The sequence below is a fragment of the Balaenoptera ricei genome, chromosome 19 (assembly GCF_028023285.1).
Source record: "Balaenoptera ricei isolate mBalRic1 chromosome 19, mBalRic1.hap2, whole genome shotgun sequence".
In the NCBI taxonomy this organism is placed as follows: Eukaryota; Metazoa; Chordata; class Mammalia; order Artiodactyla; family Balaenopteridae; genus Balaenoptera; species Balaenoptera ricei.
This window is the reverse complement of record NC_082657.1, coordinates 7,784,225-7,796,775: the sequence shown is the minus strand read 5'-3', so window position 1 is coordinate 7,796,775 and position 12,551 is coordinate 7,784,225. Positions and strand designations below refer to the sequence as shown.

General features: G+C 51.0%; 1 protein-coding gene across 4 annotated transcripts; it reads left to right on the top strand.

The window, feature by feature from the left end:
• Positions 1-676: 676 nt before the first annotated feature.
• On the top strand, positions 677-12,143 carry LOC132353070 (galactoside alpha-(1,2)-fucosyltransferase 2). 4 transcript variants are annotated; one of them, XR_009498950.1, is made up of 2 exons: positions 677-808; positions 1,331-1,385. XR_009498950.1 is itself a non-coding variant. In XM_059903952.1 (2 exons), the coding sequence occupies exon 2, from the start codon at positions 10,554-10,556 to the stop codon at positions 11,583-11,585; it is 1,032 nt and encodes a 343-aa protein (XP_059759935.1). In that variant the 5' UTR covers positions 677-808; positions 10,552-10,553; the 3' UTR covers positions 11,586-12,143. The 4 variants fall into 4 exon arrangements, 3 of the variants coding, with proteins under 3 accessions (XP_059759935.1, XP_059759936.1, XP_059759937.1); XM_059903952.1 differs by lacking the exon at positions 1,331-1,385 and adding an exon at positions 10,552-12,143; XM_059903953.1 differs by lacking the exons at positions 677-808; positions 1,331-1,385 and adding exons at positions 2,479-2,532; positions 10,552-12,143.
• Positions 12,144-12,551: the final 408 nt, after the last annotated feature.

Below are 12,551 nucleotides of genomic sequence, written 5' to 3'. Positions count from 1 at the left end.
GGTGCTCCGCAACAAGGGAAGCCACCGCAATGAGAAGCCCGCGCACCGCAACGAAGAGTAGCCCCCGCTCGCCGCAACTAGAGAAAGCCCGTTCACAGCAACGAAGACCGAACACAGCCAAAAATAAATAAATAAAATAGATAAATTAAAATAAATAAGTAAAGTGAGAGGGAAAGGGGCTGAGGGTAGTTTCCTGCAAAACGCTGCTCACACCTGGACCCATAACATACCATTAAGAGATGCAAAATGGTCATTTCCTAAGGGAATCTTTGTTGAAATAAGGGAAACTGAGAAGCGTTCTATTTGCCGGGTGTTTTCTAAGATTCCGTCCTGCCTGGTTTCGTATTCCAGCTTCTCCAACTTTCTAGCCGTGTGGCCTTGGGCAAGTTACTTCACCTCTCTGTGTCTCGGTTTTCCTCGCTGTACCATGAGAGGGTGTCCCTCTCAAGGAATTGTTGTGAAGATGGGGATCAGGTTGGTTGGCCAGGTAAGTGCTAACAGTTGTTTGCCAAACTAAATAAACGTAGGACGCTGAGAGGACTGAACCAGGAAGAACCGGGCCCAGCAGGACTCCGTCCCATCTCCTCCAGGCGGCCTTCCGGGCAGCGTCCTGGCAGCGCCCAGGGAAGAGGGAGGGGCTCCAGCTGCTCGGCCACCCCGCCTCCCTCAGGCTCCGGGTAGATCCTGGGCAGGGTTTGCGGCCACAGGTGCTGGAAGGTTCGGGAGATTCTGATTGAGAAGTCGACCCCAAGGGAACGGAATGCACTGAGCTGCTCGCCGAGCCACTCTGTCGTCCAGCCAGAACCAGGTGAGAGATGGCGACTGGGAGTTCTCCCTGTACCTGCAGCACGTTTGCGTTCACACACACACACACACACACACACACACACGCGCGCGCGCGCGCGACAGAGAGCTGGGAAGAGACTTGATCCCAGGGATTCAGCGGCAATGGAGACTCAGTTGTCCAATCCTTTGGCCTCTGACCCACTCGGGGCTGCAGCCCCGTCCGGGGGTCTCCGGAAGCAAAGGGTCCATCCCTCCCAGCCCAGGCGCCCACTGCCTCTGCCCCCCAGCACACCGGCCACCTGACCTCTCCGTCAGCCCCCAAGCCAGCCGCCCTCCTCGGCTCCCATCACCTTCCTTCCTGGCAAATATGTTACTTGACCTCACCCCCATCCCCTCTGTCACCACCCCTCTCCCCTTCCCCACCCAAGGCCACCAGCTCCCTCCCTCCCTCCTGTCACCCGGTTCCCCGGAACCGAGGCAAACTGAGAACGAAAGACCAGGACGGGGACCGCGGTAACTGGAATGTCCTGGTCCCACACGGTAGGCTGCTCCCCGACCTCCGAGACGGACGGCAGGACCCTGGTCAGAGACCCCGGGCTGCAGGCTCCAGCCCCAGGCAAGCCCCCCGCCGGGGAGGTGAGCGGATCCCTGAGTCCCTAGATTCTGTGCTAAGTCACCGTTTCCATTCCAGGCCGAGCAGAACACTGGGGATTCCGAAGTGGTAGCCTCACATTTTTGTCTTAAGCTCTTCCCCAGCGTTGTGATTATAGGGTGAACTTCGGGGACAGGGATGGACAGGGCAAACCTGCCCGTGCCCGGCGGCGCGGGTGTGGAGGGGATCGTGCAGCTGAGCAGGGACTGAGCTGGGCACCGGAGCCGACCTGGGGGAGGAGGCGGGAAGGGGGAGGGAAGGGCTTTCAGAGCTCAAGGAATCGGACACGCAAATTACAGGGTGTGATGGGACTGGACTTCAGGTTGGGGAGAGTTGGGGTTCTGAGCAGAGGAGCCGGTAGGGTGAGCTCTGACGTGGGGACAGAGGCGGGGGAGGAGGGGAGGCACGGAGGCTTCGGCCGGACTCCGAGAGGGGAGGGGCTGAGGCCAGGCCTGGGACAGAGGGAAGTAAGTGGGCGAGAACGAGAAAGTTTAAAAGAAGCTATCAGCGGATTTGGGTGGCCCCACTTTTCTGAGGGACTTGAAGGCAGAATCCCCCTGCAGAGTTAGGGCAGCCCCTCACGGGATGACTCCCAGGGGACCGGGTGGAGCGAGGGACCTTGACTCTTCCTCTCGCCCCTCCCTGAAGGGTATGATGCAGCTGTAAGGACTGAGGGCAGGTAAGGAGATGGACTTCCTGACCTCAGAGGACTAAAGCGAAAGGCAAACTCCTCCCATTTGCCAGAAGCTGTGTAGCCTTAGATTCTGACTGCAGCTGTCGGCTTTCCCCAAGAGCTCACCTCCAATGACCCCCGATGACGTCAGGGGGTGCTGATTTCCAGGTCTCCTCCCCTCCCCAGCTCCCTCTCCCCCCCTCGCCCCCCCCTCCCACCGCCCCGCAGCCCTGGCCTTTCCCCAAGCCTGCCACTCACCCGCTCTCTGACCGGTCTCTGAGCCTCAGTGTCCTTAGCTTTTAAATTGGTGTGTTTATGATCGCAAGATTGTTGTTAAAATTCAGCAAGATAAAGCTGTGAGAACTAGGAGGAAGAGGAGCACGACGACAGACAGGACATTTGGTTCGAGCCCGACATAAATGTGAGTTTGGGGTATTAACCCTGCTCCAGATGAAAGGGACAGCCCGTGTGGTCCAGCATTCACTCCACAGGCCTGCAGAGAGGTGCTTTTATTATTATCCCCACTTTTTGGATGATGACACTGAGAGGCCCTTGGTCAAGGTCACACAGCTAATCAGAGACTCTTGCCACACCCCATAGCGCTTCTCTCCAAACCTAAATCTTTCAAAACCTCGCAGTGCGGGGCCCCCCACTCCCAGACACTGGGTTTCACCCTGTGAGGCTCTCCCCATCTCTTCCTCTTCTCCCCAAGCCTCGGTCAAGGTCATGGGGTTGAGTTCTGGAGGCCAGTGAGGCTCCTCAGCAGTGGCCAATCCCCCTTCCTGGGTGGGGAGGGGAGAAGCAACCAGGAAGACTGAGAGACATTGTTCTAGAACATTCTGCTTTTCCTTTTACCTTGTCTTTCTCTCTGCTGTAAACAAATTTCGAAGGAACATTCAGGGGCACCCGCTGCCGGTCCAGAATTGAAGAGGTTTGATTGTGAAGGTCTGTGCTTCTAATATTCATTTTTTTAACCTACTAGGTGCTGGGAAATGGAGACCAAAAAAAAAAAAAGAGGGGATATAGGAAAATGAATGAGGCAGGGAGATGCTGGCAGAGACTCACTGAGAGGAGGGAGAAAAAAAAAAAATGGGGCCAGACGGGACTGCATTCTTCCTGCCTGTATTTCCTGAGCACCTGCTATGTGCCGAGCCCAGCTTCCGAGGGCTGTAGGGGACACACAGGGGACGAGATGGACACTGTCCCTTCCTTCACAGGAGGAAGTGTGTAATAAAGACACAGACTGAGAGATCTCAAAAGGGACTGACCTAGAGAGAGAGAGAGAGAGTTGGGGCAGAGCAGGGGCTGGAGGTGGGACCCAGTGGAGCAAGATCTATCCTGCCTGGCGGCCTTTTTCTCTCTCCCTCTCTGCCTCTCCTTCTGTCTCTTTTGTTGTCATTCTATTCCTGTCTCTGTCTGTTTCTTTCTCTGTGTCTCTCTTTCCCTGCCTCCATCTTTCTCTGTCTCAGTCTCTTTTTGTCTCTCTCTGTCTCTCTCTCTCTGTCCCTGTCTTTTTCTCCATTTCTTTCTACTTCCCTCTTTCTCTTTTCCTGTCTTTTTCCATCTCTCTTCCTTCCTTTCCTTCTCTGTCTCCCTTCCTTCCCTCCATCCTTCTGCCTTCCTACAAGCATCCCCCTTGGCCCCCGTTGTTCCATGTCCCAAGCTCAGCAAATTTGGAGCAAGACAGAGGCTCCAAGTCTACTCCTTGCCCTTCAAGCTGGAGGAAGGAAGAGAAAACCGTGATGGGAAGAAGGCAGAGGCCACTCCCCAGGGAGCTTTCCTCCTCCTCCCTCGACGCTCCCTCTTCCTTCCTCCAGCTTTCCTGTCCTCAGACGGTTCCTCTCCCCCGTCAGGGGCAGAGTCTGAGGAATCCTGTGGGGATCTGGACCCGAATGAAAGTGCTGCATGGCCTTGAGGGAAACCAGGAACCAGGAAGGCATCTGGAGCACAGTGATGCTTTCACCTCTCCATAGGATCTTTTATCGATTTTTATTCTCAGGGCTGAATTCACTCTGCTCTGGAACTGGAGCATTCTGCTCTGAACTGGATTTCTCCAGTTCATCCTAGATATGGCTTAACATACTGCACTAACTGGGCCCTAAGAGGCCCTTCCACTGCCAAGCCCACAATCAACTGGCCACCGTCTCTGTGCTTCTAACTTCAAATTCCCAAGGGAGAGAACCTGCTTGGTACAATTTATCCTCTTGAGCCAGCACCCACCTGCACACATCACAGATTGGCCAATGGATGGGCCACCCTTGGGCCAACATCATATGATGCACTATGGGCTGTGCTTGCATTTTTCATAAAGACACCCATCCTATTGGATTAGAGCCCACCTTCGGATGACCTCATTATAACTTGGTCACCTCTGTAAAGACCCTGTCTCCAAGTAAGGTCACATTCCGAGGTACCAGGGGTTAGGATTTCAATATATCTCTTCTAGAGGGACACAATTCAACCCATAACGGGCTGTAACAAGGTCTATGGGTTGGGCAAGCAAAAACGTACTTCCTTAAAGCAGTGCAACTCTTTTTTTTTTTTTTTTAAATAAATTTATTTATGTATTTATTTATTTATTTTTGGCTGTGTTGGGTCTTCGTTTCTGTGCGAGGGCTTTCTCTAGTTGCAGCAAGTGGGGGCCACTCCTCATCGCGGTGCGCGGGCCTCTCACTATCGCGGCCTCTCTTGTTGCGGAGCACTGGCTCCAGACACGCAGGCTCAGTAGTTGTGGCTCACGGGCCTAGTCGCTCCGCGGCATGTGGGATCTTCCCAGACCAGGGCTCGAACCCGTGTCCCCTGCATTGGCAGGCGGATTCCTAACCACTGCGCCACTAGGGAAGCCCGTCAGTGCAACTCTTGATCACCCATCACCCATATTCTTTATCTCATGCCTTCAACTCTATTTTTTTTTTTTTTTTTTTTTTTTTTTTGCTACCCACACGGCTTGCGGGATCTTAGTTCCCCAACCAGGGATTGAAACCCTACCCCCTGCACTGGAAGTGCAGAGTCCTAACCACTGGACTGCCAGGAAATTCCCATCAACTCTATTTAAAAAAAAAAAAAATCAAATGGCAATCATGGCAGGTGAATCACAGACACACTCACTCACTCCCCAGAAGGATAATCCCCAAAGTCAGCTCTATCTATTGTGTCTGCTTCTGACAGTACGGAGCTACTTTAGTTGGTCTCAGGATTCGCAGCCTCTCATGAAATTGATTCCTCCTCTAGGTCTGCCCTAGAGGACCTAGAGGAGGATCATCCCAATACGATGATCTGTGGTCTAAACGCTAGACTTGACCATTACCCATACACCCAACAGGAAAAGTGGAAACCCACTGGTCCCTGGCCCAGAGCCCATACAGAACATCACCTTTTGCTTTGTATGTGATAATATCAAAAATTTACTGCACGTGTTTGTATGCCAGGCACTGTTTTAATCCTCAGAAAGGTGACGTCATTTGTCCAGAATCACACAGCTAATGACTATAGGAGCCAAAATCCAGTCCGCAGCAGGGGGGCGTGCACTTAACCCCAGAGAGATGTGTCCTCTCCAAGTCACCGAGTCAAGTACACTCCATGCAGGGCTGAGTGAGTGGAGGCTTCACTTTCTGTGGCCTTGAGAAAGCGGCCTTATCTGGAGCCTGTGGGCAATAAGGCTGAGACTTTCGTGAGCCAAAACTGAGCTTTGAAATAAACCTTATTTAGCAAACCCAGCCTCCCTGGCTCCTTTCTTTCAATGCGGAAGGGGCTAGAGGAAGTTGTACCACCCAGAAGTCTATTTCTGGTTGTGCTCAACACCTGGGGGCACCCAAAGGTCCCACACCCCCCGCTGAGTTGGTTCAATTCAAATCCAGGCATCTAGTTGACAAGCCTGAGTCTCTTCTGGAAAGAGAACCCTCCTGTGATCTTAGTGGACTCAGAGGGTTTCAGAGACTTATAAATCAGAAGCAGGGATGTTGCTACATTAGGTCTTGTGCTAACTCTTCTCAGCCATAATGAACCCTAAAGGACCACACCGGAATAGCTTCTGGAAGCTTCCCAGCTTCAATCAGGTCACACCTAACTTGATTTAGCCCCAATGTTCTCTTCTTAATGGCCATTTGGTTCAACAGTTTGACCAGGAACACAAGCCCTAGACCAAATCAAATAGAAACCTTTACCTCTAACCTACTTTGGTGCAGAGCTTCCAGGATATGCTGGGATTAAAGCCTGCTCAGGAGGAAGGGATTTTTTTTAACCTGGGTGGGAACCTCATATTCACAGAGAAGGAGGAGGGAAGCCTTTGGAAGAGCTGAGAGAACAGAAAGCCATCTTTCCTGGGATATCCCCCCAGATATCGGCATTCCCATTCACTCAAGAGTCCAAGCTTGCTCAGTCAGTGGCCAGACCTGGACTTTCCCTGTGGCAACATGTGTTGGTCCAGCCTAGACTGCAGAAGGACAAAGCCCATCAATCATTTCTAGATGGGATCTTAGCAACAATAAGGTGTTAACTGTGATGACGTTAAGTAAGGATTTTTCTGCTTTTCCTTGCTGGCTTCTAGCTACATAATGGGGAGTCAGAACCAATTCATTTCCTGCTTTTCTTTACTTATGCTCCGCAACCATATCTTCAAAGTCTCATCCTTTCGGGGCCTTTGATTTGTTCTAAACAATCTCAGCCAACAGCTTAATTAACTGCTTCGCTCTACAAACCACTGGGTCAAGATTTATGACCCAAGATGGGGAATCCTCAATGCCCTGGACCTCCTATAATGATGTCGCAGGAGAATGTGGTGTGAGAGGATTGTCATGTCCCAGGTCTCGGGTGAGTCTCTGGGACGGGCCACCAAGTGAGGGTCCTTGGCTTTGCACAGGAAAGAATTCAAGAGCGAGCCATAGTAAAGTGAAAGCAAGTTTATTTAGAGAGATACACATTCCGTAGGCAGAATGCAGACCATCTCAGAAGGTGAGAGTGGCCCCAAGATATGGGGTGGTTAGTTTTTATGGGCTGGGAAATTTCATAGGCTAAGAAGTGGGAGGATTATTCCACCTCTTTTGGAGAAGGGACAGAGATTTCCAGGAACTGGACCATCGCCCACTTTTTGGGCTTTTATGGTCAGCCATGGAACTGTCATGGCCCCTGTGGGTGTGTCATTTAGCATATGCTAATGTATTACAATGAGCATATAATGAGGCTCCGGGTCAACTGGAAGTCGAATCTTCCGCCATCTTGGACCTAACTGGTTCTAACCAGTTTTTGTCACACCCTGTTTTTCTCAATGGCTGTGTTATTCTTTAAGGGTGTGCCCTGCCCCCTTCCCTCCTGTCTCAATACCATAGTGAGCCCATGTGTTTTCAGGAGGTCTGTCCTATGTATGCAACCACCCTAACTCCTGGAACTAGCCTCTGTTGTAACCAGAGTTGAAAGGAACAGGTTGTACTTGTTCAAATATAAGCAGATTTTCTGGGATTTCTTGACCAGTAGTTGAAGTTCCTTTGAGGTGTCTGCACATCTCTTCAGGTATCTTCTGGTTACTGGCTTCCTCTGCTTCAGCCTGCAACTGATATGTCCCAGCCACACCTACCTCTACTCTCCCTTTCAAGATTACCTGCTGTGGTTTCATAGAATGATCTTTGGTCTTTGTCCCCAGTTCCTGGCACATAGCACCTAATATCCTTGGCATTTTCTCATTGCTAAGTGACAGGACTTGATGAGGCAACTCTTGCCAGCCCTCTAGATGGCTTCAGGATGGGAGATGGTCAGCAGAAAGACCAAGCCTTCATTAGAAGATTGGCACTTTTCAGCTCTGGAGGGGGGAGACGGACCAGAGATTGAGCAAATCACCAGTGGCCAAATGATTTAATCAATCGTGCCTACATAATGATACCTCCAAAAAACCCTGAACAATGGGTTTCAGGAAGCCTCTGAGTTAGCAAACATGAGCCAGGAGGGTGGTCTACCCCAACTCCAAGGGGACAGAAGCTCTGTGCTCAGGACCCTTCTGGACCTCCTCCTATGGACCTCTTCTTCTGACTACTCATTTGTCTCTCTTATAATTAACTAGTAAACATAAATAAAGTGTCTTCCTGAGTTCTGTGAGCCATTCTAGCAAATTATCAAGCCTGCTAGTTTCCTGATCATGGGAATCCCCGATCTATGACTGGTCAGTCGGAGTATGAATGGCCCTGGACTTGAGATGAGTGTCTGAAGTTGGGGGCAGTCTTCTGGAGCTAAACTGTTTCACTTGTGGGATCTGATACTAAGTCCAGGAAGACAGTGTCAGATTTGACTTGAATTGTTGGACACCCCAATGGCATCAGGAGGAAAAAACTCTCACCTACCAACTGCCTTCTGAGCTTTTTAATAAAAATACTCAAAAGAGTGAATTGGCCAACTCGTCTTTTAGAGCCAGCCTACACTTGTCAAGACCTTAACCAAGGAAAGGAGAAGCCACTGTGGAGCTAGCCATCTATCTCAAGTTCAGTCATCTCTGGCCAGGAGGGTGGACAGGTCAAGCTCTTGATGGGCAGGGCAATTTCCCATCAAAGGGGATATAGATAGGCAGGGCATGAAGAGATGGACATCTTTAGAAACTGGATCCCAGGCTCCCCTGGTGGCGCAGTGGTTGAGAACCCGCCTGCCAGTGCAGGGGACACGGGTTCGAGCCCTGGTCCGGGAAGATCCCACATGCCGCAGAGCAACTAAGCCCGAGCGCCACAACTACTGAAGCCCGCGAGCCACAACTACTGAAGCCCGCGCGCCTAGAGCCCGTGCTCCACAACAAGAGAAGCCACCGCAATGAGAAGCCCACGCACCGCAACGAGGAGTAGCTCCCGCTCGCCGCAACTAGAGAAAGCCTGTGCACAGCAACGAAGACCCAACACAGCCAAAAAAATAAAAACAAATAAATAAATTTATTAAAAAAAGGAAACTGGGGCTTCCCTGGTGGCGCAGTGGTTGAGAGTCTGCCTGCCAATGCAGGGGACACGGGTTCGAGCCCTGGTCTGGGAGGATCCCACATGCCGCGGAGCAACTGGGCCCGTGTGCCACAACTGCTGAGCCTGCGCGTCTGGAGCCTGTGCTCCGCAACAAGAGAGGCCGCGATAGTGAGAGGCCCGCGCACCGCGATGAAGAGTGGCCCCCGCTTGCCACAACTAGAGAAAGCCCTCGCGCAGAAACGAAGACCCAACATAGCCATAAATAAATAAAGATAAATAATAAATTGCCATATCTTAAAAAAAAAAAAAAAGGAAACTGGATCCCCAGTAAATAGTAGGTTCGTACACTTGAACTCATTATATATAGACAGCCACACATGTATACTTACAGTCTATAAACACCCACATTTCAACATACAATGTGTATACACGTAATGTATGCATAGCGTCACATATACACACATGCTATTTGTTCACAGTCACCTGCACACCATATATATAGTACACACCCCTGTATGTACACAATACAAATATCACTCAGAGATATTTTGAGTTTGGTTTCAGACCACCACAATACAGCAAATATTACAACAAAGTCACACAATTTTTTTTGGTTTCCCAGTGCATATAAAAGTTGTGTTTACCCTGTACTGTAGTCTATTAAGTGTGCAATAGCTTTATATCTAAAAAAACCCAATGTACATACCTTAATTAAAGACACCTGATTTAAAAAAAAAAAAAGACCTGGTGAATGAAAAATAAACACTGTATTAGATTTAAAACAACAAAAACAACAACAACAACAAAAAAAAACCTGATTGCGGGACTTCCCTGGTGGTCCAGTGGTTAAGACTGTGCTGCCACTGCAGGGGGCGCGGGTTCCATCCCTGGTCGGGGAAGTAAGATCCCACATGCCACGTGCTGTGGCCAAAAGATAAAAAAAAAAAAAAACAACTTCATCAGTCTAGACACTTAAGATCTGCATACTTTATGTGTGAAATAAAAACTTCAAAAAATGCCTGATTGCTAAAAAATGCTAACCGTCATCTGAAAATGCAGGCTTGCCACAAACCTTCAATTTGTAAAAAATGCAGTATCCGCAAAGTGCAATAGAATCAGGTGTGGCTGTATATACACAACCGTACAAAACAATGTACACATGTCCATTCACCTGCACACAATTCCACACTCACATATGTACACAACATATAAATACCCATATATACTCATACAACGCATGTGCCATGGGTGTCTATATACATAACAGTGCATAGACACATGTAAACATGCACATATGAGTCCAGTGGAGACACAGCCACATAACACACACTCCAGAGCTGTACCTGCATACATGTAACCCGAGCATCCGCACTCATTTCCACGCGCACGCAAAGTAGATCCACACGTACGTCCATCCGCGCAACGTCTGCTCGGACAGCTGCGCTGCCAGCTTCATGCACTATCCCAGGGCCTCCGTCCCCTGAGCTAACCGTCTCCCGCTCTCCCTCTCCTAACAGCCATGCTCAGCACACAGGCACCTTTCTTCCCCACGGCCCCCTTCATCCTCTTCGTCTTCACGGCTTCCACCGTATTTCACCTTCAGCAGAAGCTAGCGAAGATTCAGCCCACACGGGAGTTACAGACGCTGGAGCCAGCAACCAAGGAATCTCCCTCGAGCACCCAGTGGAGCCCGCAGCCGAAGGGCATGTGGACGGTCAATGCCATAGGCCGCCTGGGGAACCAGATGGGGGAGTACGCCACCCTGTACGCCCTGGCCAAGATGAACGGGCGGCGGGCCTTCATCCCACCCCAGATGCACAGCACGCTGGCCCCCATCTTCAGAATCACCCTCCCCGTCCTGCACGACACCACGGCCAGCAGGATCCCCTGGCAGAACTACCACCTGAACGACTGGATGGAGGAGCGGTACCGACACATCCCGGGCGAGTACGTGCGCCTCACCGGCTACCCCTGCTCTTGGACCTTCTACCACCACCTCCGTGCCGAGATCCTGCAGGAGTTCACCCTGCACGACCACGTGCGCGAGGAGGCCCAGAACTTTCTGCGGGGTCTGCAGGTGAATGGGAGCCGGCCGAGCACCTACGTAGGGGTCCATGTGCGCCGGGGGGACTACGTCCACGTTATGCCCAACGTGTGGAAGGGCGTGGTGGCCGACCGGCGATACCTGGAGCAGGCCCTGGACTGGTTCCGGGCTCGCTACCGCTCCCCCATCTTCGTGGTCACCAGCAACGGCATGGCCTGGTGTCGGGAAAACATTGAGGCCTCCCACGGGGATGTGGTCTTTGCCGGCAATGGCATTGAGGGCTCACCCGCCAAGGATTTTGCATTGCTCACGCAATGTAATCACACCATCATGACCATTGGAACGTTTGGGATCTGGGCCGCCTACCTCTCAGGCGGAGAGACCATCTACCTGGCCAATTATACCCTCCCAGACTCTCCCTTCCTCAAAGTCTTTAAGCCAGAGGCAGCCTTCCTGCCAGAGTGGATTGGGATTGCGGCAGACCTGTCCCCACTCCTCAAGCACTGATGTTATCTGGTCCTCAGCACTCCATTCTCCTTTTCTGGCTCCCCCAAGATCTGTTCCAAGGTATGAGGAGCACATTATTACATGTTCCAGAACACCTCCCTCTTGTACCATAATGCTTCAGGCTGCAAGTAACAGAAGTCCCAATTAACTTGTTTAAATAACATGTTCATGTGTCTCACACAACAGGACCAGAGGTGGCACATCTCCAGGGTTAATTTAGCAGCTCAACAAGACCCCAGTTCTGGGACTTCCCTGGTGGCACAGTGGTTAGGAGTCTGCCTACCAATGCAGGGGACATGGGTTCGAGCCCTGGTCCAGGAAAATCCCACATGCTGCTGGAGCGGCTAAGCCCATGCGCCACAACTACTGAGCCTGCACTCTAGAGCCCGCGAGCCACAACTACTGAGCCTATGTGCCACAACTACTGAAGCCTGCGTGCCTGGAGCCCATGCTCCTCAACAAGAGAAGCCACCACAATGAGAAGCCCACGCGTGACAGTAAAGAGTAGCCCCTGCTCACCGCAACCAGAGAAAGCCCGTGCACAGCAATGAAGACCTAATGCAGCCAAAAATAAATAAATAAAATAAATAAATTTTTTAAAAAATAAAAATAAGTCAAAAAAAAAAAAAAGACCCCAGTTCTATCCATCATGTTGAGCTGCCATAATCTCTTAAATCAGCTCCCGTATGCTCCCTGTGGTCCCAAGAAAGCTGCCACATACTCAGGTGTCACACAGATATCCTTTTCCCAAGGCAGCAAAAAGAGGTTTGTTCTTATCTTAGGTCCCTTCTGAAGAGTGTGGGAAACCTTCCAAATCCTCCAGCAACTGGCCCCATGTCTCATTGACCAGAAGTGTGTCACATGCCCCCTGACCCCTTATAAGGCATGGTGAATGAGATCCTGGGATTGACTTAGCTTCAGATCAATAAATCTTTGCCCACTGCAGCTGGGGAGTTGATCAGCTTC